General features: G+C 51.9%; 8 protein-coding genes across 8 annotated transcripts; 4 read left to right on the forward strand and 4 right to left on the reverse strand.

Moving 5' to 3' along the window:
* Positions 1 to 181: 181 nt before the first annotated feature.
* On the reverse strand, positions 182 to 1,518 carry CDV56_103519 (polysaccharide lyase family 1 protein; the record flags this gene model as incomplete). Its single annotated transcript, XM_026757138.1, has 4 exons — positions 182 to 520; positions 575 to 808; positions 880 to 1,246; positions 1,292 to 1,518. The coding sequence occupies 4 exons, from the start codon at positions 1,516 to 1,518 to the stop codon at positions 182 to 184; spliced, it is 1,167 nt and encodes a 388-aa protein (XP_026617187.1).
* Positions 1,519 to 4,145: 2,627 nt separating this feature from the next.
* sdh2 (succinate dehydrogenase iron-sulfur protein subunit SDH2) lies at positions 4,146 to 5,159 on the forward strand (the record flags this gene model as incomplete). The annotated part of the gene is made up of 3 exons (XM_026757548.1): positions 4,146 to 4,569; positions 4,632 to 4,783; positions 4,836 to 5,159. 3 exons carry the CDS (start codon positions 4,146 to 4,148, stop codon positions 5,157 to 5,159), a joined length of 900 nt encoding a protein of 299 aa, XP_026617188.1.
* An 817-nt stretch (positions 5,160 to 5,976) lies between these two features.
* On the reverse strand, positions 5,977 to 7,167 carry CDV56_104108 (gelsolin family protein; the record flags this gene model as incomplete). The annotated part of the gene is made up of 1 exon (XM_026757727.1): positions 5,977 to 7,167. One exon carries the CDS (start codon positions 7,165 to 7,167, stop codon positions 5,977 to 5,979), a length of 1,191 nt encoding a protein of 396 aa, XP_026617189.1.
* Positions 7,168 to 8,787: 1,620 nt separating this feature from the next.
* On the forward strand, positions 8,788 to 10,247 carry CDV56_104391 (uncharacterized protein; the record flags this gene model as incomplete). Its single annotated transcript, XM_026758010.1, has 3 exons — positions 8,788 to 9,380; positions 9,435 to 9,624; positions 9,843 to 10,247. The coding sequence occupies 3 exons, from the start codon at positions 8,788 to 8,790 to the stop codon at positions 10,245 to 10,247; spliced, it is 1,188 nt and encodes a 395-aa protein (XP_026617190.1).
* Positions 10,248 to 11,128: 881 nt separating this feature from the next.
* Positions 11,129 to 12,514, reverse strand: CDV56_104605 (LysM peptidoglycan-binding domain-containing protein; the record flags this gene model as incomplete). The annotated part of the gene is made up of 3 exons (XM_026758224.1): positions 11,129 to 11,379; positions 11,447 to 12,239; positions 12,311 to 12,514. The coding sequence occupies 3 exons, from the start codon at positions 12,512 to 12,514 to the stop codon at positions 11,129 to 11,131; spliced, it is 1,248 nt and encodes a 415-aa protein (XP_026617191.1).
* Positions 12,515 to 13,160: 646 nt separating this feature from the next.
* On the forward strand, positions 13,161 to 14,118 carry CDV56_104769 (uncharacterized protein; the record flags this gene model as incomplete). Its single annotated transcript, XM_026758388.1, has 2 exons — positions 13,161 to 13,226; positions 13,285 to 14,118. 2 exons carry the CDS (start codon positions 13,161 to 13,163, stop codon positions 14,116 to 14,118), a joined length of 900 nt encoding a protein of 299 aa, XP_026617192.1.
* Positions 14,119 to 14,523: 405 nt separating this feature from the next.
* CDV56_104890 (LysM peptidoglycan-binding domain-containing protein) lies at positions 14,524 to 16,067 on the reverse strand (the record flags this gene model as incomplete). Its single annotated transcript, XM_026758509.1, has 5 exons — positions 14,524 to 15,039; positions 15,088 to 15,280; positions 15,339 to 15,551; positions 15,612 to 15,742; positions 15,807 to 16,067. 5 exons carry the CDS (start codon positions 16,065 to 16,067, stop codon positions 14,524 to 14,526), a joined length of 1,314 nt encoding a protein of 437 aa, XP_026617193.1.
* Positions 16,068 to 16,692: 625 nt separating this feature from the next.
* Positions 16,693 to 22,977, forward strand: CDV56_105060 (uncharacterized protein; the record flags this gene model as incomplete). Its single annotated transcript, XM_026758679.1, has 15 exons — positions 16,693 to 16,712; positions 16,900 to 16,986; positions 17,052 to 17,129; positions 17,179 to 17,441; positions 17,498 to 17,632; positions 17,697 to 18,173; positions 18,234 to 18,322; positions 18,377 to 18,937; positions 18,998 to 19,124; positions 19,182 to 19,262; positions 19,342 to 20,073; positions 20,128 to 22,092; positions 22,145 to 22,652; positions 22,704 to 22,789; positions 22,838 to 22,977. The coding sequence occupies 15 exons, from the start codon at positions 16,693 to 16,695 to the stop codon at positions 22,975 to 22,977; spliced, it is 5,349 nt and encodes a 1,782-aa protein (XP_026617194.1).
* Between the last annotated feature and the right edge of the window lie 75 nt (positions 22,978 to 23,052).

Genomic DNA, 23,052 nt, shown 5'->3' on the forward strand with positions numbered 1-23,052 from the left:
AGGGAGGGGCAAGGAAGGTTGAAACCGAATTAGCTTAGGCCTATTGCGAATCACCAGTGATTGCTTAATAGTACTTAGATACAAGAAATTAAATGGAGTTATTTGATAGCTCTCCCTTCTGTCTCCTTGGCCTTCCCCGTCACTTTCGAGTCGTACGGTAAACGAAGAATGTGCAAGCCACTTACAGCTTACCCTGGCCAGCGTTGGCGGTAACACTGGAGACAACGGTGGTGTAGGCGGAAGCGGAGGCAATGTTCTTGCCCTTGAAGTTGGAGAGGAAGTCCTCATCAGCCTGGCTGAAGGTGCCGGAGCTTCCGAAGCCGTTGACCTGGCAGGTGTGGCCCAGGTAAGAAGAGCAGACCTTGTTGGTGGTGGCGTCGGGGGAGGTGAAGAGCTTGCCGGAGATGGGGGACTCGGCGACGACCTCGACGTTCTGGAAGACGTTGCCTTCGGCGACCACGTAGGCACCGGAGCCGATCTCAAAGGCATGGCCCGAGTTGTCGTACCAGTAGTTGTTGACCTTTCTCGTTAGTTTGCGAGCATTTAACCCCAACCAGGAGGGAAAGGAACGTACAGCATGCAGCAGAGTGTTACCCTGGACCTTGGGGGAGCGGCCACTGGTGTGGTAGATGTAGTTACCCTTCATGGTGACCATGTCGCTGGAGCCATCGAGGTAGATACCCCAGTAGTGGTAGCCGTCGCAGGTGGCAGAGTAGTCCGAGACACCGTTGATGTAGCAGTTGGAGATGGTGACGCGGTTGTCGGCCTGGGTGCCGAGGACGATGTGCTGGCGACCGATCCGGGCGGTCTATCACCGGGCCTCAATATCACTTATCCTGGTCTGTGAGGCGCGTTGAAGGATTAATGAGAGAGACTTACAGTGACGTGGTCGATCCAGACCAGGTCCGCGTTGTTGAGGGTGATGGCGTCTCCGCCCCAGACGTACTTGGGGTTGATGTCGGTGATGGCGACGTTCTGGATGATGATGTTCTTTGCGCCGCTGACGATGCGCAGCCCCTTGCCCTTGATGACGCCGGCGCTGCCCTGGCCGATCAGGGATTTGTTCGAGTTGACGGTGATGCCGAGCACGCCGGCGTTGTCGTAGCTGACGCTGGCCTTGGGGGCGTTGGGCTCGTAGTTGTCGCACCACGAGTTCTGGTTGATGGCCAGCTGGCACTTGGAGCTGGTGCCCCAGGGGGCGCAGCCCGTGGAGGTCGTGGTGCCTTCGGTGCCGCGGAAGTCGAAGCTGGGGATGTCGAGGTCAGTGTTCAGCTGTTCCATCCTTCAGGACATGGCGGGGAGGGAGGTGGTGTACGTCTTGGTGAGGACGATGACGCGGGCCTGGCTGTCGCCGAGGTATGAGACCAGCTCATCGGTTGTGCTAGGGTACACGGGGGTGGCGCTTCCACCTCCAGTGACGCCCTTTGCGAAGCCCTCGGCGGCTCCCGAGACGCCAACGGCTGCGGCGGTGCTGGCCAGAGCAGCCGTGACGGCGGCGAAGAGAGAGGTATATCTCATGATGAGAGAAAGAATGACAGGAGAAAGGAATGAATGAATGAAGTAGGCACTAAGAGTGAAGAGTAAGAAGGAATGAATGGGTTGGTTCAAAGGAGCACTCCTTACGACAGGGAGGGGGGGTTGAAGCCTTATATACGCTTCATCTCAGGATTCCGGACATGGTCCAGATGGAGACATCCAGAGATACAAACCCCTATTATCAGATCCGGTTCATCTATCCGAGTCAGTAATGCAGCGCCATACAAAATAGATGCCTGTTAGATGAAACGTACCAGACTAAGCCGGCCCTGGAAATGCAGCCCACCGGTGCTTAGTCTACGACTATGATTACAGAAGGCTAAAGTGAATCAAATGAGAATCCAACCGTCGGCCACAATTTCTCCTTGAGCTCGTCCAGCCGTTGACTGATGAATAGTGGGTTGTGGATAGTTCACCAATAACGGGGCAAGGGGCGGAGGAGTCGAGTTTAAAGTGTTTCATGGTGCTACTTCGAAACAAGATCTTAACCTCTTTGCAATTAGTCTCCGTCGGACTGAGGAACTTGCGAACATCTTTCTCGAGAGATTCTCCGTCTTGGCGGGAGCGAGGTTGAGGCATCCACTGGATGGATGATGCTGGCGAGATTCGAGACTCAAGGCGTTGCATCTATGCGAATACGAAACTCTAGCAGCTTGGCTTTTTCTGAACGCTTCTTGTCTTGATTAATTGATCATGGTTCTCAATTCTCATTGTGGTTGGAATCAGGAACGATGAGGGACACGATCCACAGTGGATCACCACAACTGACTCTCGAGGCCACATGGAATAAGAAATCACCTCTTAGCTTCCAGACTCACTCAAGGGCCAAGACTCGAGAGCCCCTGCATGATGCATCATACAAATGTCTCCATTCTCCATAGCCATGCAGATCCACATAGGGCAACAGCGGAAGTTCCGAGCTTAGCCTTGCCTACAACGTGGTCAAGATAAGTACTAGTAGAGAGGAGTAAGTAGTTGTCTTAATTGCAGGAAATTGCCCGAAGACCCTCACTCAAATGGGGCATTGTATTTGTTAGATTGTGAGTGTATTAATCTGTTCATCATGTACTCCGTACTCGTATTTCTACAAGACATGCTACGCTTCGCTCCGCAATAGTATCTGTAGATTATACTATATATTAGTTATCGAGTGGGAAGGCTTTGGAACTAAGTAATTTCATCTCCCCTGCATACGTCAGCCCCTTGTCTTATATTGCTACTTTATTCGACCATGACTTGGAAGGACGAGGGAAATATATCGTATGATAACTAACACGTTGGTACTCAACTTGAACGTTGGAACGGAGTATAGGAGGACAATTTCCATGGCCCACTAGAATGATTCTTCAGCCACCGCAACCTCATTGCGAAGAGATGAAGAGGTCTGTCTGGTCCTCGCCTGGTAGTCCTACTATGAGCTGAAGATGGACAGAGCTCTCGACATCCTCGGTCTAGAGTCTTGAAAAATCCCCCGGTGCTGCTGCCTCATTGAATAATGTAGTATTGCCGCGACCCAAGGGCTCAATGGCCAAGGAGTATACTGCAATGATCTCGACGTCGCCTTCTGTGAAGGTGGAGTCACTATAAGGTCGCAATCCTCTTGTCGACAGATATTCCTGAAGTGATGAATTCATGCCCATGATTATGTGGGAGGTACGGAGTACGCCAGAGTCATGTATCCCTGACACTTGCCGATGAAAAGTCAATAGCACATATTGCCAAAGGGGTCAACCAAATTTGACTGTCAGAGTTGGCATTTACAACCTGTTATCTCAGTACTTATTGATTGCAGCGAAGCTTGCAAGAAAGCTAGACAGGTTGACCGTTGGAATGCTGGAAGCGCGGTGAAAAGGCAGTTGGACAGCCAGGGACGATCAAGGAGAAGGGTGTGAAGAGAAAGATCGATAATCGGTGCCGATCAGATTCTCAGAGTCTGATTGCTGAACAGATCTGGGGTCCAGATAGAACTGATGTGATTGGCAAAGCGATCGATGATCTCAGGATGGATGAATGAATTGCCACTACCCAAGGAGGAATGGTGCTGGTGCCTTGCTGCCTCAGGCTCATTCACATGAGGGTCGGTCATCGGGACGGCAATTCCGTTTCCCCTTGAGCATTGGCTATGCACTCAATCAAGTCTATCAACTTCATGAATCGGATGTGACTGTATATCATAAACAGTAGGAGGAGATTGGCCTCTCAATTGAAAGCAGAAGATCTGCCGATAGTGACGACGGAGTGGCAGCAGGGGAATTATATTTCTTGCATGCCAGCGAGCTTTCGCCGTGTATCCCCGACGCTTGCAATTAGCAAATGTGTGATTGGCCTGGAAGCGCTGAGTCAGCAAATTGCCGACCGCCAGACCCGAGGTTACCTTAGCTCCCAGAAGCGACAAAACATCTCCAGCGGCGTCTGAATCGTCTTCCGGACTCCCTTGAACCTCATCTCGTCGTCGCCGCTAGCAGGCTAGTGCTATATCTGACCATCTCTACATCTCCTCTCTGCCTCACTGCCACTCTACGCTGCTCAATCGACCCCTTCCGGCTCGTGCACCCTTTGACTCCAGCGCACTCGCGTGATTGAAACGACCTTCCTCTCGTCCGCCCACCATGGCTGCTCTTCGTTCAACCTCGCGCCTCGTCGCATCCACGCGGCCTCTGTTCCGTCCTGCCGTCTTTGCTCGCTCGTATGCCACTGTTGATCCCGCTACTGGAGTCGGTCGCTCTGGCAATGCCGAGGCCAAGGTCACCCCCAAAACCAGGACTTCTGACGTCCCAGATCCCAACCCGTCCCAGTCTCCGAGAATCAAGAAGTTCCACGTCTACCGCTGGAACCCTGACCAGCCCACCGAGAAGCCCAAGATGCAGACCTACACCCTGGATCTGAACAAGACCGGTCCCATGATGCTGGATGCGCTCATCAGAATCAAGAACGAGATCGACCCCACCTTGACCTTCCGGAGAAGTTGCCGAGAGGGTATCTGCGGTAGCTGTGCCATGAACATCGACGGCATCAACACTCTGGCTTGCTTGTGTATGTTTGGCACATTTGGACTGGATAAAGGACATCGAGCGTGGTCACTAACATCCCGTTAGGCCGCATTCCCACCGACACCAAGCAGGAGTCGCGTATCTACCCGTTGCCTCACACCTACGTCGTCAAGGACTTGGTTCCCGATCTGACCTACTTCTACAAGCAATACAAGTCCATCAAGCCTTACCTGCAGCGTGACACCAAGACCGAGGATGTGAGTGTTTCTCAGATGTTGTGACCACGAAGCCCAGCTAATTCAGGAACAGGGTCTCGAGAACCGCCAGAGCCCCGAGGAGCGCAAGAAACTCGACGGTCTCTATGAATGCATCCTGTGCGCCTGCTGCTCGACCTCTTGCCCTTCGTATTGGTGGAACAGCGAGGAGTACCTGGGTCCCGCCATCCTGCTCCAGTCTTACCGCTGGCTGGCCGATTCTCGTGATGAGAAGACCGCTGAGCGCAAGCACGCTCTCGACAACAGCATGAGCGTCTACCGTTGCCACACTATTCTCAACTGCTCGCGGACTTGCCCCAAGGGCCTGAACCCCGCTCGTGCTATTGCTGAGATCAAGAAGATGCTCGCTGCTCATTAGATGGTGTGTTTACAATAAAAGAAAAGGCTCTTTGTTGTCTTCATTTGTTCATTCTCCCCTGTGCGCCTATATTTCTTGTGTTATCCTTTTTGCCCATGTTGTTCCATTAGTTTTTCTCCTCGATTTCGAGGTTATTCATGTCGGATGTTTTCATAGGTGTAAATTGAGTATGTGATCTTCAAGCAATATAGTGGCGACATTCAGTCTTTGAATTTCTTCCCGCTGTCACTGGTACTCATAGAATTATGATCGTCATAGGCGTCGAAAGGATCTTTGGAAGATGTCTTCAGGTCGCATGTTGGATGCGGCAACATGACAGTAAATCGATCCGCGAAGACTTCAGCTACGTGCATTTTTCGATTATGTTCATAGAAGCAAAATCTGGGTGGCGATACTACCACCGGGCTGTTAGCACAGTGGTAGTGCGCCCGCTTCGCATGCGGGAGGTCGTGGGTTCGATTCCCACATAGTCCAATTTTTGCTTCCGATAACAGCTTCATCTTCTTTTTTAATAGTGTTCTGGTTACAGAGTGTTGCAAAGGTCATCCAGACTGATAGATGAAAACCATTCACAGCTTTATATACTACATTGGCAAGCCATTTCCAAAAAGTCCTTTTACTAGATATGCTGCCCTCACTTTCTATATATGTGTAATTCATACTGGATCAGGGAGATCTTGCCTTTGAGCGTTTCATTTCTGCATCAGCTGAGATCATAGTGAGGGCAGAACAGGTTGTCATCTACTTAAATTGCTAAATTTCGTTCGAAGAACAGTGATAGGTTATGTCTCGACATTTATACTCAATTGGTGGGTAATCATACACTGATAGCCTTCCAAAATGCTGGACACTCATAACCTTGCACCACATTTGAGATCGGAATCAGATGGGCAGCTGAGCTGGTCGGATCTTCCTGAATCTGCCTGACATAGGATTGGGCGACCTTGAGCCACAGCGCCTTCTCCCGCTTACTCGCCTCCGAGCCTTGCCAGACCCACAGTCTGCTACCGGTGTCGCAGAGAAACACGTCCTTCCCATCCAAGTCTGATGGGGAGATCCGCTGACCATCCTTGACGAGGTCAAATGAAATGTCCCCCACGGCATCACTGAGTCGGAATAATTTGTGCGACCGAGACTCGTTGCTATCCCGATCACCTCTTGCAGGGAAAGAGACGGGACGCGGTGCCTGGAAGGACGACTGCTTGATATCCTTGCCGCCGAGCAGGTCCACGATGAGTTTGGATCGTGATTCCAGCTGGGAAAGAACCTCGACGTCGACATGCTTAGCAAGGGTCATGTCGTTGACCACCTGCGCGCCTTTTGCCTTTTCCATCGGGCTACAGTTCTTGCCCTGCCAGACCCAGATTTTCTCGCCCTCATCCAAGACAAAGACGTCATGCTCGTCGAGACTCTGCCAGGTCGGCGCGACCTCGTACACGATGATTGAATCAGCTCGGACAGCACCGGGGTGCTTGAAGATCCGAAGGAGCGTGGCCTTCTTCGGCGCCTGTTGCTCTGTCTCGACGTGGGCGAAGCCTGACCGGACGCCTCCAGATCGAATGGAGAGGCGAGGGAACAATGCCATGAACTCCGCCGAGGGGTGCTGCTGGACCTCGCGATGCTGCGTGGCAGTACCATGCAGGAACTCATCAAGCTCGACGGTCTTGTATGCGGCCGTGCCCGCCTCGTCCTGGGTGGTCTTGCTTCCCAGCCAGAAGAAGATATCGTGGCACAGCTTGTCCTCTACTGTGTCAGAGTGCAGGACGATATAGCTATCGCCATCGTAGAACTCGCCCGCTCGTTCTTTGCGCCAGGGGACAACCTCGAAGTTCTCAATGCGCCAGATAAAAAGGCCGCGTTGTTGTCCCACCAGGCCGTTGTTCCAGGCTGGCTCGGACGCGGCCGAGTTGTATTTGACGCGATGGTCAATCTCCGAACCGATCAATTCCACATTGCTGTCTTTGATATCGTATTCTTTGAGATGAACTAGACCTTCATGCAGAGACATTTTGTTGTTGATTGTTGGATGAAGTCAGATGTTTTAGCACAGGCGAAACGTGGATCAATGTGGGGTTGATTAGGCTAATGCATATGCTCTGTTTAAGGAACATAGAGCTGATATAAGCCAGCCTGCCTCAACACCTTCTTTTTAGGTGCTACTGCACTTACACAGATACGGGGAAATTCTGCTGGAGGCTTAGGTAGAATCGCGAACAGGATTATCTTTCAGTTGATCAAGATTGTTACTATGGTAGATGAGTTACATACTTATTGAATCCTCCAATGATACTCATGGATCTGGTCCACCATATCCAGGAGCTCCCCAGCGTCTTAGCGATCCAAGCACTTCCCATCAGATCAAGTTTATATGCTAATGGTTCAGAACATAGTGTTGGTGGAGCTGGTGTTATATTAAACCAAGAAAGCTGGATTCCAAACTCACAATATCCTCATCACACAGCAGACCATCTTCCATATAAGCATCATCCTCACGCAATGTGGCAGATAACCACCTACATCTGTTAATTGCTGCCACTATAGCAAAGGCAAAGAGCGAAGCTACGGTGCTTCGGGACGATTGATACTCCCCCATCTTTCCAGGTTGACGGACCAGCCTATCTAACATCTTGAGATACATATTGAAGGCCAGTTTCACCCGTATCTTCACCGCAATCTCCGAGTTCTGGTCCCTTTCGCCTCACACATGGCAAATGGATCAGAGATTGTCCTTCGAACGTCCAGATACTACTACCCGGATATCCCTCTGGAGAGATCGCCGGACCTTTCGTTCTATCTCCTATATGCTTTCGTCGTCCCGCACACGCCACTTTACTGATCACTGTGTTTTCGCCACAGCAAAATCCACAATCTGGCGAAACTAAGTTCACTTGGAAGCCTGATAAAAGGGTACAGGAGGGAGATATAGCTTTCGCATTGCAGGATCTACTCAAGGCAGAAAAAGCTAGGTGCAGAACCCTGATATGGATAGATCTGGGTATCAGTCCATTCTTGGTCTGTTACTCTGTTTTAGGCTATCTGTTTTGATTTTTCATGTAATGTCTAGCAGCAAAATTCCAGCTCATAGACAGATTCATTTATATATTCCTCTTACTTCGTCTCATGTGTTGCACCGTAAGAATGTTGGTGATTCTTTCTTTAGTGATATTGTCTAAGGTCTACATGCATCTCCACAAACCACAGACGATATACACTTTGGAAAAGCCCCTGAGCTGTCATAAAGATTTATGAACAGGGTCTATTTTTGTTTGGGCCGTCTTCAGCTTTTCATGGATCATGCAGGACATGAGCCAAGGAACAACAGCCGCCATGTAGGGCTACATGAGCTCATGTATGAGATTATCCAATAGCTTTGAGCGGATGACGATCTAGAAGCTATTTTGCCCCGATCCTTCGCTATGATGAAAGAATGTGATGTTCTATAAAAACAAGTTTCTGAGCGAAGGAAAGGTGTCAATCCAGTATATCAAAGCCATGCATACTTTCCAGCTGGTATAAATCTACCTTTTGATAAGCTCCTCCCGTTTGGAAATGGTGCCACTGATTGTTCGAAAAGTGATCATCAGATGAAGTTACCAGCCTATCAATGACTTCTAAGACTCTCGCGGTCATGGAAACAGTGCCATCCTCAAATCACGCCGTCCAACATGACCATATCTCGGGAGATGCGAGAAAGCAACGGATCCAGTCCCCTGATATGGTGCAAGCATGGATCATAGGCAACGGCATTGCATCTCTCGCGGCTGCTGTCTACTTGCTCCAAGACGCTCGGTTGCCGGCCAGAAACATCCACCTCCTCAACGCCCATAGAGGTTGTGACTTGAAAGTAAAGAGCTCTGGCGATGCAGAAAATGGCTATATTCTGAGGACCGGGGATTTACCATTCTTCCACGATCGATGTGTGGATAGCCTTCTATCCCGCATTCCAAGTACAGCTGATCCGTGCAAGTCGATTCTCGATACTGTTCGGGATTCTGAGAGAGATCCCAAAAACCAATGCAAGAGTGTCGCCCGCTTTGTGAAGCGTGGCGACGGTCATCCGGAGAAGCTCGCCCTCAAGAATTGTCACTTCGAACTCAAACACCGATGCGAGCTTCTGAAATTGGTTCTAGAGTATGAGAGGAGCCTTAAGGGCAAGAGCATCGAGGACATCTTTGATGCCTCTTTTTTCCGCTCGGATGCCTGGAAATTATGGTCCACCACGTAAGCTAGGCTCAAATATCCTCGTCCCTTTGGCTTGACTCACTCAGCCGGCAGGTTCGCAATTCGACCCCAACACAGTGCCATGGAACTTCGCAGGCAGCTATTCAAGTATGCTGACAAGCTCAAGGACTTCAATCGTGTGAGCACCCTTCATCGGACGCAATATACCATACATGAATCGATAGTGGTACCAATAACCGATTTCCTGCACGACGAAGGCGTGGACTTGGCCACCAACTCAGAGGTGATTGATATTATGATGACTCCTGATGACCATCCTACCACAGTCTTAAAATCGAAGTGGTGGAGCATGGCAACATCAGTCCGATTACCATTAATGATTCCGACATCGTCATTGTCACCCTTGGCTCAATGAGTTTAGGAACCATTGTCGGGCATAATGGGTCGCCTCCGTCTCCCATTACTCCAGATGAGATTATGATAGGCGACTGGTCACTATAGATCAAATTGTCTCACAAATCAATTCATTATGGGGAGCCGCTGACGTTCTCCACCAAGATCAACAAGACAAGGCTGGAATCATTCACCGTCACCTTACACAACTCAGCGTTCCTAGATGAGAACGTCTACGTTGTCTGGGGCTACGGCCTATATCCTGACCGAATTGACGATTACGTGCGCAAGCCAATGCTGGACTGCTCAGGGGAGGAGATACTAATACAGTTGCTCCAGCAGCTACACTTCCCTGTGGATCAGATTCTCCCAGCTGCAATCACCATACCGATGATCAGACCACTAGCTACGTCTTCCCTGGTGAATTGGTTTCCTGATGATCGGCCCTATGTGATTCCGAAACTTATAACAAATCTTGCGTTCGCGGGGGCAACTTATAGAAATGCTGTGTGAGGTAACATGCAGTATGGAGTACAGTGTCCGCAACGCTCAATATGCGGTATATGAGTTGATGGGAATGGCGAGCAAGCCCCCTCTTGTGAAGAGGAATAGTTTTTCTGACATTTGGAGATCGCTGAGATAAATGTTCCATTCCAGGGAATACAGAATTTGTTTCTATGTGGATTACTATCCACGCAATAGTGATTATAGTTGTTGGCATTAGATGACCACTTTCTATATTGGCTTTCATATGCCTCAATGGTGATGTAGATACTAAAAACATATCTGCTTGACAGATAGACGTACACACAGTGAATACTAAATAGTACTACCTTACTAAGCCTTAAGCCCTGGCACTAAGCCTAAAATACAGATCATATATAGAGTAAAATCCACTTTTTGCAGTGGTCACATCCATACTGGTAATTAGGTAAGGGGGGTGTCGGTGTATCCTAGGGGGTGTTGCTGTATCACTACCCAATATTAAGCCTGAGGTTGACAACTCCCCTTATGGCTAGTTTATCTGTTTTAGGCTAGCTTCCTGCTACACTGTGTGATAACAAACACTGTCTTTTAACTCATGAGTCTTCCACTTTTGGTTTCGATTACTACCAACCATTTGATCCGGAGAAAGACCATCTGCTCAAGCAAAAACAAGAATCCAATCTAATCAGGCTGAAACTCAGCTTTTCAAAACCCCATCGCAGTCTATGATCGCTCATTTCGCGACCGCTTTAAGATCAGTGATGATAAATAGAACCAAATGGCCTTTTTATATTCCGAGTCATGCATTATTCTGAGAGAACCTCGTTGACTTTACCCTGATGCGTTCTGTACCTTTGTTTGAGGGCACTAAACATGGATAAGAATGTTATGTATGAACAGACCCAAGCTTACACGCCCACACAGACATAGTATCCCAGCCAAAGAGTCGAACAGCTCGTTCCCACCTGCGGGTTCCACTGATTGAAGTCGGCCGCGGTGATGCCATACTGCTTCTGGATGCTGTCGCAAGTATTGCCGCTAACCACCTTGTGCCATTTCTTGCAAGCGCAGACGGCGCCCGGCTGCGTGGGCGTCGGCGCACTCGTGCAGCCGGCCGGGGTGGTTGTCGTGGGGGGCTGAGTCGGTGTTCCAGGGACCCCTAGGCGGATATTAGTCCGGTGTCTCCAGAGGCAACTCAAGAGAAGGAGAAGTAAGTGCGCCCTCACCGATACAGTAGTAATATCCCAGCCATAAGCCACTGCAGTCCGCCCCCACGGCGGAGTTCCAGGAGAGGAACTGGTCCAGCGTGAAGGTGCCGTATTGCTTCACGATCCCGGCGCAGGTGTCACCGCTCACGGCCTTGTGGTACCGATTGCAGGTGGAGATGATGCCTGTCTGTGTCGGCGACGGCCCAGTGGGGGTCGTTGTGGTGGTGGTGGTGGTGGTGGTCTTAGTCGATGGGGTACCAGGCACACCCACGCAGTAGTAGGTCTTGGCCCACAGAGCGGAACAGTCGCTGCCCACGGCGGGATTCCAGCTCAGGAAGTGGTCCAACGTGAAGGTGCCGTACTTGGCGACGATCTTGTCGCAGGTGTCACCTGCTACGGCCATGTAGAAGCTGTTGCATGTGGAGATAATCCCCGTCTGCGTGGGCGAGGGGCCACCTGTCGGCGTGGTCGTGGTCGTAGGCTTCGTGGTTGGCGTGCCGGGAATGCCCACGCAGTAGTAGGTCTTCGCCCAGAGGCCACTGCAGTCCGCGCCGACGGCGGGATTCCACGAGATGAACTCAGCGGTTGTGAAGGTGCCGTACTTGGCCACGATCTTGTCGCAGGTGTCGCCTGCTACAGCCAGGTAGAAGGTCGTGCAGGTGTCGATCAGGCCGGTCTGCGTCGGAGAGGGCTTCGGGGTGGACGTGCTAGTTGTGGTGGTGGTGGTCGGACGAGGCTGGCCATGGTTGACCTCGACGCAGTAGGAGTTACCTACCTTGATGCCACTGCAGTCGTCCTTGACTGAGGGATTCTACAATGCACGTTAGTTGATTGGGCTGATTGGGGTTTGATTCGGAGAGTGGTGAAGGGAGAGAGACGCACGTAGGACACAAACTGCTCGTGGGTCAATCCCCAGTTGCGCTCGAACCATTCGCAGGTATATGTCTTGTCGAGAGCCGTGTCATACCAGGTGCAATCGGCCGCCGTGCCAGGGTCGACAGGGCCATCCTGTCGTCGGGTAAGACGGGGGCTCGCCAGCGCGGCGACCAAGAGGAGGGAATAGGGCAAAAGACTCTGCAGAAGCATACCGACGGATATCTTGGGATGGGGCTGAAACTACGAAGAGGGATGGGATCAGCCTCCCCTTTTGAGCTATAAATTCTTCTCTCCTTCCATGCCATCCATCGCTGCAGGCGAGGTCAATGAACCGGACCATCCCATACAATGAGCACATACATGCTGACAACTAAGCAATCTGTCAGCGCTAGGCCTGTGGGAGTAAATGAAGCGATATCTGCCATGGTTTGATTATCATGTCTCACAGTCATAGGGGGTCTAAACGAGGTTGCATTGGCATGCCAGACGGACTACTCCGGTTGACCCTGGTATGGGGGGCCTTGCAGGGATTCGAATTCTTTGAATCTGGCCTAAATCTTTATGGCTACCTTCTGTAGTATCATAAGGTTAAGAAATAAATTGAGTTATTATAATCAAGAAGGTAAGCAGAACTCTACTTGCTTCTAGCACTCCTACTACTCATTTAGGAAGATGACTGCCTGACTGCTTAAAGGATAAATCACCAGGATCAATTGGAGTAAACTAGCGTGGTTAGGCCATATCTGATGGCACTTACCAGTTGATCTTATTCTTCCATCTTGTGCTTTCTCCCACTATCAACTTCACCTCTTCTTTTTCCTCCTCCGCCCATTCCACTTCGCTGTTTAGGCCCCCAATGTCGGGGGAAACGCTGGAAATCGACGCCGATTACGGCCGTCTACCATTCGACATCTTCATTTCGGTTAGTTTTCCCAAATTATATGTTGCATCCATCCGGCTCTGTTCCGGTCTGACCTCAGCACACAGGAACGTTGGGATCACAATGCCAAAGGAGACAGTCAGGAACAGTGGGAGGGACTCGTCTGGGAATGGCAGAAGCTGACGCTATTGGAACGCTGGGCATGTCCTTCGTTTCCCCTTGCAGTAAGATAGCGGGCGGCCTGACTGCCCCTTCGCAGCCGTATCAGCACCGTGCCGAGAGTGAGACCTCTCCGCCTGAAATCAGCGAGGAGATCAGACGCGTGCTGGCCACACACCAGACAGTGCACGAGCGCAATATCAGCCTGGTCAGCAGCGCCGGCTGGCAGACCGTCTGGCTGCGGACATGCTATGACGCGGATCTCGTGAGCAAATACGAAGAGCTCAAATGGAGATCCGAGGTGCCTGGAGAGGGTGTCTCAGAGAATAAGATCCTGGATGACCCCGCCCTCTACAATTTCAATGACGGCAGTGAGGACTCATGGCGTCAGGTGATAGTCCGCGTTCCCGGCATCACAGATTTCCATGGCATTATTGATATGAATGGCGATGGGAGTGATTTGCAGTACAAGAGTGGGCAGAATGATGAGTACATGGTGGCGCAGGCTGAGGAGGAGAGCAAGGAAGTTTGGCGGGACCTCGCTCGAGCGCAGTTGAGAATTCAGGCTGGTCTTTATCTGTTGGACCGAGAAGCCATTGAGTCTGGAGTGATTAAAATTCTCTGGCTGGATGAGCATGGGAATATCGCCTGGGATAACCGGCTGGACCCTTGTAACTGCAGGTTGGAGGGCCTCACGAGTTCACTCCTCAGCTCTATAAGTTTAGTGGAATTGGCCAACTACAACGGCACCCGCGGGGCTCTGATTGAGAACTAGACGGGCTAGTTCCCTGTAGGAAAAGAAAATCCAACTCTCAGTGTTCTTGACTCTAATGGCATCTCCGTGGCGCTGTAGACCTTGTACTCCCCAAGGTTGCTTGGCATGCAGGCATCATGCACGGCCAAGATCGCACCATGTAACCCCAGCGGACGAGGAGAGGCATGCTAGCCAAGTATTCAAGACCGTGTGATAGACTACTGTACGCCAAGCTAAACTTGGGGGGCCTAATCTAAGCCCGGCCTAAAATGCTAAACCTACACTCAGGCCTGACCGAAATCCGGATCATGCAGTATCCGGCAATACACACTGTACCAACGACGCAGGGAAGAATACATTCCTCAATAGTACGTACTACTCATTGTGAAATCTCAGACCCATGTCTTCTACCCATAGTATTCCCGCTTACCACCCCATAATTACACTAGGCAGACAGCTGGAGGCAAAGGTGGTCGAGGGCGGCGCAGGCTCGTCGAGAAAAGGCGTGCAATACGGCTCCATACTGCTGCTGCAATCCTCCGGCATCAGGGCCCAGTCGAATCCGTCCTCAATATCCTGGTCTTTCACCGGGCAGTCCGTGATCCGGGACGCTCCCAGGCTCCAATAGGTCATGTTCGCTGTCGCCGTCACGGTCCCAACGCTGCCAAAGGCATATGGATCCGTGCGGGTCACATTAGAGGCCTCGGCGGCAGAAGGCAGCGCAACCCAGTCGCCCGTGGGCACTGTCCAGGTTTCGTTGTAAGTCACCGTAATGGGGATATCCCAGTCTCCGGAGCCCGGGGGTGAGACGCAGATAGTATGGCCCACCAGCGTAGCCAGGTTATCACAGCTCCTGTGAATGATCGGATTCCAGGCCAGGAGCTCGGTGATGGTGAAGTCCTTACCGGCGAGGATATCCTTGCAGGTCTCGTTCGCCGCAATCTGGGGCAAGCGTCAGCTATGTGGAAAAGAGGATTGTGGGTGTCTGACCGTGTGGAGCGTGCAGCTATCACCCACGCATAATTTGGTGCCCACCGTGAGGGTCTCGCACTTCAGGTCGATGCCGTTGTCGCTCAGAAGGCGATAGTATGCAATATTGTTCGCCTGGGCAATGGACGCGCAGGTATCCCCTTGGGCCACGGTGTATTCGGTGCCCAAACACGGTGCTGATGAATTGGACGTGCTGATTATCCGCATCAGTCTCTCATCGGACTTGCACGCTCCACGTAGGATTTTCATACCTGGTGGGCGCAGGGGGGAACGTGACGGTGCTATGGGGATATGCCGTCGGGGCCACGCTGCAGGATGAAGCGAGCGCGGAGAACGAGCCCTCACTCACTCTCCGGTGCCCGTAGGTGGAGTTAAGCAAGCCAGCCAAATACTGGAGTGTGCAGTCGTCACAGGCTTGAGCGGTATGGTTTGTAATCGACGGCAAGCATAGCGAACGGGTTGTGCTGTATAAACATTCATCAAAATCAGAATCCCGGAGCACTACAGCGTTGCTATAAACTCACGAATCCTCGAGACATGCGACGTTTTGCGCCCACAGCAAGGGGACTGCGATGTCATTGCCAGACTGCTTCGTCGAGTTGCCGAAGGAGTACACGGTATTGCCGCAGCGGGTGTTGACAAGCGTTGCGAAGCTCTGGAGGAGGTCTCAGCAACCTGAGCTCTTGAACATCCCCTGATCCGGCAGAAGGAAAGAATACCTGAAGCGAGTTTCTGCAGGTGGCCTCGCAATATTGTTCAAGAAACGTTTCATTCTGGGGGACCTCGTTCACGATCTCAGCGGCGGTGATCAACTTCGCCGGGCATGTTATGTTGGTCGTTAGAGCTCCACGGCAGCCGGCTGGAATGGCGGTTCCCAGGGCAGCTGGGCTGTCCCATATCTTCACTGCAGTCGCCTGCAATGGAAGGACAACGAGTAGGACACCGAAAGCACAACACCTGCGTACGGATGAGAATGCCATTGTGCTTTTTGAAGGGAATATCGCGTCAGGTCAACAGCACTGGCTTGGAATATGTCAGTCTTCAACACTTTGACAGATGACTTGCAATACATACTTCGCCTGCTAGACCCAGTCGACAGGAAGGGACGGCAAACGCCGGTGTCGAATGCACACCTGGTTGCATGAAATACGACCTTTTGCTACCTGGGCTGACAGGTATACATCGTCCGATTGGTAGGCCTTAAATATGCCGTGGAACCTGTAGCCACCAACTTTTAGCCCCAATATGCAGGGGAATACACTCATCACTAGCTCAAGGCGTTCAATTAGGCCCCCGGGCCTAGCTAGTTCTGGCAGTACACAACCCTGAACAATCACGCTGGTCTGTATCAAGATGGCTTGGCTAATATTGATGTATATGCATGGTTCTCGAGGCACCTTTTGCATGAAATATAGATTAGAGCACCTGATGCACCAGAAGATGTCTCACCAAGTCATTCATTTTTCTTTTCACTCTCTCCTCTCAGACTCGGCCACCGTCTCTTATTCTAAAGGTCTGCGAAGCCATGGAGCTGAGGGTCTTTTTGGTGTTTCTGGTCTTCGGTATTGTACAGTGGAGATTCTCAACCGCTCAACAGGGCACAACATGCAGCGTTTTAGAGCCGTGTAAGAGCGGATGCTGCAGCAAAGAAGGTCAGTTCGAACCTTTCATCAGCAGGCATGACCCGCTAACTTGTATTCGAACACCAGGATCATGCGGTTTTGGTGATGATTTCTGCGGCGAGGGGTAAATGATCCTCCGCTTGGTCCTTAATTGTGCGTCCATGAATTGAATGAACTAAATGCCTGTTAGATGCCAGGGTTCATGCAATGCAACTGCAGAATGTGGCAAGTACGCCCCAAAGGGCAGCTTCGACTGTCCGTTGAATGTCTGCTGCAGGTATGGAACCCCGCTGTTGGCAGGAAGATCATAAATCTATCAACGGTATATTGACGACTGAATAGCAAATGGGGTTATTGCGGTACAACAGACGATTTCTGCAACGATGAATGTCAAAATGAGAACGGCTGTCTGCCGGTTCTGTAGGTTCCCCATGCCCCGAAGCCTATGAGCCATCTAACGTCGGTCCAGACGCCCAGAATGCTCCGCGAGCGACGACGCAATGGCACTGGATGTGCGTATTGGGTACTACGGCCTGTGGGCAGCTAGCAGAGGCTGTGACAATTACTTGCCCGAGAACATTCCCGCCGGAGCCTTGACGCATATCAATCTTGCTTTTGAATATGTGAGCGAAGGTCATGAGATCACGGACGCCCAGGGTCAGGGTCCCATCGTGGCTCGTGTGTCGCGGCTGAAGAAGAAATATCCCGGTCTACGAGTGAATATCGCCCTTGGTCAGTACTAAGCCTGTTGGCTACCTCATTGCCCGTAATGCTCATGCAGTGGTTAGGCGGTTGGGTGTTCAACGACCCCCCGACTCAGCACCGGTTCTCTGACATGGCGTCCACCGTGCCAAATCGACAGAAGTTCATTGCATCCCTGATCCGGTATATCCGGCGCTACGGCCTCAATGGTGTCGATATCGGTTCGTACACAATGTTCCCGACTGAAAATGTTCCGGACTGCTTCAAACTAACAAACGGCGACAGACTGGGAGTATCCGGTTGCAGACGACCGCGGTGGCTCGACGCTCGACTACGACAACTTTGTCCTTCTTTGTGCGGATATCCGCGAAGCCTTCGACAGAGAGGATCCAGGGTGGCAGCTGACCATCACTCTTCCGGCCAGCTACTGGTACCTACGCGGGTTCAACTTGAACAATCTCGAAAAATACGTCGACTGGTTCAACGTCATGACCTACGACATCCATGGGATCTGGGACCAGAAGAATGTCTGGACCGGCCCATACCTGAAGGGCCACACCAATCTGACGGAAATCGAGCAGGGCCTTGACCTGCTCTGGAGGAATGGAGTAAGCTCCCACAAGGTCGTCATGGGATTTGGCTTCTATGGCCGTTCGTTTACCATTTCCGATCTGTCGTGCACTACTCCGCCGACTTGTACTTTTGATAGTGCTGGCTTTGCCGGGGAATGTACCAACGAAACGGGCATTCTCTCATATAGCGGTGCGTATGCTCTAGTCTGATGCCCTATCTCTCCGTGACTTACGTGACTCCATGCAACAGAGGTGATCAGCAAGGAAGCCCAGCTAGGGTCAAAAACGTTCTACGACGAGGCATCCTCCGTGAAATGGATGGTGTACGGCTCCAACCAGGTTTGTTCGCACATTGTAAGAGAAATGGGGAGATATCACGCTGACAAGGTCTAGTGGATATCCTTTGACGACGAGCAAAGCTTCACGGCCAAAAAGAAGTACCTCACTTCGCGCTGTCTGAAGGGTCTCATGATCTGGTCCATCGATCTAGATACCCAAGACCACCAGGCGATGACCGGCCTATTCGGGGAAGCGGCAATGGAGGGCGCTCTCAGGGACACCGGGCTTGATCCAGAGGAAGCTGAACAGTTGGCCTCCGATCTTTCGGCATGGACTGGGGAGCTCTGCTATACCACACCTACCTGCACAGATGGCAGTCGCGATCAGCGCGGGCCAGATCAGGTGTGTCAGAGTGGCTACACAGCGGTCGAGATGGCCCATGCCCCGGTCCAGAAGAACGGGGACTTCCCCATGCACGGCGAGTGCGCGGAGAATTGGTGGCGATACATCTGCTGCCCGACAAAAGCCATGCCGCAGAATTGCGGGTGGGTGGGAGCCCCTGAACGCTCAGCCTCTGGCTGCGATCGTGGCTGCGGAGCATCGCAGTTTGAGCTCAACTACGACACATACATTGATGCAAAGGGACAACGCAACTGTTACACAGGAGAACGGAGTGTAAGCATTCGTTCGATATGTTGCATTCAATACCGGTGACGCTGACAATAGCCACCATAGCTCTGCTGTGACAGCACGGAGATCCTGAACAAGTGTCACTGGACCGGCTGCGATCTTGTTCCAGTGGGGAGCCAGTGTGGTAGCGATGAGGTCTCGGTTGGCATGCGCTATGATGATGATAAGGGAGGTAGGTTAACATCGAATAACATAATCTATTGTTGCGAGCATTGACATGATCATCCAGGGCTGTGTGGCACTGCGTGGATGGGCGCGGTGCGTGATAACGACCGTCGGCAATACCGGGAGTTCTGCTGTCCAAAAAGTGGTAAGTCATGTTTGAAGGATTCCTAGGGACTCTGCCGTACTGGAGGACGAATTGGAGAATTCTGACCTGGAAACCCCAGACGCTTTTGCGAACTGTGACTGGGCCATAAAGGACTGCAATCCAGGGCAGTGCCCGAAGAACAAGTTGGAAGTCACCACGGCACAGACGCCGTCCTGGATCTACGACAATTCACTGTATTCATCGAGCCAGTGCTATGGGTTCCAGATCCCCGAGATGATGAGTCCTGACTTCAAGCTCTGCTGCGATCCCCCCTCCCGGTACAACGAAAAATGGCCCGTCGAACCAAAGTATCTCTGGAGCCACTATTACGACGACGCTGGTGACGATGTCACTTGGGAGTTCAGCGATAACTTCGGCAACAACAATAAAGACACAAGACCGGACGATATGGAAGACGATCCGGGCACCGATCCCTACGGTTTTGTCATGCTGGATGGCCCCCCTGGCTCGATCAACAATGCGTTTGGTACGCAGTACACCGTCGTGACCCGCGATGAGCCAGTGAATGTCAAGAAGAGGAGCATTGTCACTACAAACCAGACGATTATGGACGCAGTCTTTGACCACTCAGAAGAGACCGTTCTCGTCTATTGTAACTATCCTGCCGACTCCAAGGAGTGTCGTCAGACCTTCTACAAAGGGGCCGAGGACACCATTATCAGGCTCCCGGACCACATTGGGGAGGGCCCCTGGGCACGAGTCGTCTCCATGGTGCCCGTAGAACAGCTATCGAAGAGGGATCTGCCAGAGTGGGCCATCCAGAAAAGAGATGCCAGTGAGAACCAGAATGGTAGGTTTCGTCTACATCTATACGGTCCTGTTCGCAGCACCTAACCCGATCTAGGCATCTATTCCCTAACGTTCGACTACAACTTCCACTTGATTAAACGAGACGATGAACAAGTCAACATCCGCGTGGACTACACGAACCTTCTGCCGTACTGGGATGAAATGACCAACTCTCCTGCGTCCACGCGGAAGCGTTCAACAGACGAGGCTCTGACCTTCTCGGAATGGAAGGTCCGCGTGGATCGAGCAAAAGTGCTGGACACCGAACGCTCCTCACAGAACCACACGGGGAGACTGAGTGTCCGATCCAGTGACAGCAGCGTTCATCGTCGGTGGTGGGGTGTATTTGTGGACTGGGTCAAGAAGATGACCACCGTCACAAAGACAGATGGCGGCATGCTGCCTATGGGGCTAGTGCGGTCTCTGGTTCTCTATAGCGGACGCCTGCAGTGCTCCAACGACGCAGGCATAACTTTCAAGACCGGGCTGGATATCACAGCCGACTTTAATATGGAGATGAACGCTCGATATTCCTACTACTTTTCGGGAACCGTCGTGCCACCAACGGTCACAGATATGTTTGCTTATGTGGGAGTGCACCCGCGGGTATACGCAGGGGTGGGGATATCAGGAAACGCAGAGCTCAACTACCCTAGCGAACGGAAGAAGATTATCGATACGTTGACCTACCCCGGTCTGGCAATCAAAGGAATCGCAGCCGTGGGACCAACCATGGATCTTTGGGGCCAGATCAGCGGCGGAGTGACGGTCTCTGGAGACCTGCGAGTCGGAATGACATATCAGTTCAAGCCCGTCGAGCTGTACTTCCCCAATGACGACGAGGTCAGCAACAACCTGGACGTTAAAGACATGGAAGAAGCGCAGGTCAACAACCAAGGGCTGGAACCCTCAATCTCGGGCAATGTCCGCGCCGCTGTCGACATTAACATTGACGTCACGCCGGAGATCAACCTGGGCATCAAGATCGGCGGAGGAATTGGGCCTCTCAAAGGCACGCTGGCCGACGCTCATGTGTCTGCATTTGCCAACACGACGCTCAACTTCCATGCGGAAGCATCGGGTGCGCTCGAAAATGGCAACCAGGGTTATTCGTTTGGATATTCGGTGAACTTTCTTTACAGATTCGGTTTCGGTTGCGTGGCCGAGATCTACAAGTATGGCAAATGGACGAGCGGTATTTGGTATCCGTTCCCTCAGAACGTGATTCCAATCATTTCCAAGACGTTTTCCTCACTCCCATCCACGAAGCGATCTCTTGATCATGGGCCGTTGCTCTCCGAGGAGCCTCTACCTGGTGCTATCTTCGGTGTCGGCCCAGAGAGACATCGGACCGACAGTGCTGTCCTCGACTTGCACGTCGACCCGTACCCTACCTACGGCAACGCATCCCTCGAGAAGCGCCAGGATTCACCCCAGTCAGGAAAAGAGCCGCAATTCACGCTTGGATCATTCCGGTGCACCACCTCTACTGGAAGCGTCTGTGAGGCTTTCGTTCCGAGCGAAAGCATGCAACGGCGCGACCTCATACCTATGCCCGAGGACACTCATGAGCTCCAAAAAAGAGAAACGCCAACGGACTGCAAGAATCGCATACCCCGTCTTTACTACAACTGCGTGACCTTCTTCTCTGACGTCGCGTTCCAGGGACCTGCGGGGACAGCGCAGCTGTCCGGCATCTGCACTAATGTTCGAAAGTTCTTGGACAATAACAATCGCCCCAATGACGGTTATACCCTGACCTGGGAGTCTTCTAACCAGGAGCCACGAAGAAGACAAGTTTGTAAGAGTGGCGCCTGCGCGGAAGACAACGCGAACTACCGGCAAGCGGCCCTGGGGACGACAACCGCGACGACGACCTTGACCAGCTGCGATGAGTTTCCCTTTGCATCCACCGAGGAGGGTGGAGCTGATTTCCTCGGCGTGAACCCCGAAGTGAAGACAGGCACCGTGAGAACCTGCGTTCCAAAATGGCAGAACGATTGCCAGGGAATGTGCCATAGTAAGCCGATCCCCTTTGTTGTGTCAAAAGGGAGGTGCTAACGGACGACCAGACTTATTAAACAACCTCGAAACCAATGTCGAATATTTCAACACGTACGGCAGTCCGACGCTGGATAATGCGCATTGGGTCCGCTGGAATAATGGCGGCTGGACGCGGAAAGGCGGCCTCGGAGGTAGACAACGTCTGTCCACGTATGGGACGACGCGCATTCCAAAGACACGTGTCCCCGGCTTGAATCATGCGGATCAGGTCAGTCCAGACAACCTGGGTTACTACCACAAGCGGAACTTTACCCTGTTCCTCTCCTATCCACGCGCTGGCCAGAACCCGGATAGCCAATGGCCCGACCAGTCCTTCACCAGGGGGACGATCACCGGGAAATCCGGGAACAAAGGTCCCGCTACGGACGTCGTCGGCTCTTCCACGTGGGTGATTTGCGCCGTCAATACCATGGGCCAGCAACGCTATCAATATGCGGGAGCCAACGGGATGTGTACCGATGGCCGAACTACAAAGAAGACATGGGACGGGCTCTACGATATGTTGGTCTATTATCAGTAAGTTTCATCTCAAGGTACCTTGAAACCACTGCTAAACGGGATGAACAGGTGCAAAATCAGCTTTACCGGGTCCGCTGGACCAACGAAGAGAGATAATACTCCGCTGGGATATCTGGGAGGTGACCCATACTATTGTAAGTGGCGTGTAATACTGCTTGGGAACTTACTGACACGGAGAATAGCCATTGAGCGAGTCGAGGGAACCGAGCGCACAGTCCTTCTACCCAAGGACTGGGACGGTCAGGAACTGCGGGAGTCATGGGTGGTCCCGGATAGTGAGGATCTGGAAGAGGGAGACTTTACAGAGGAGGAATCTGGGTAGTGCTATTGGCAATATGTCCTTGTCCTGGTCGGGTATTCATCTTTGGAAGGACTATGCTGAAGGGTTCACCTCTTT

The sequence above is a fragment of the Aspergillus thermomutatus genome, assembly GCF_002237265.1.
Source record: "Aspergillus thermomutatus strain HMR AF 39 chromosome Unknown NODE_27, whole genome shotgun sequence".
Classification (NCBI taxonomy): Eukaryota; Fungi; Ascomycota; class Eurotiomycetes; order Eurotiales; family Aspergillaceae; genus Aspergillus; species Aspergillus thermomutatus.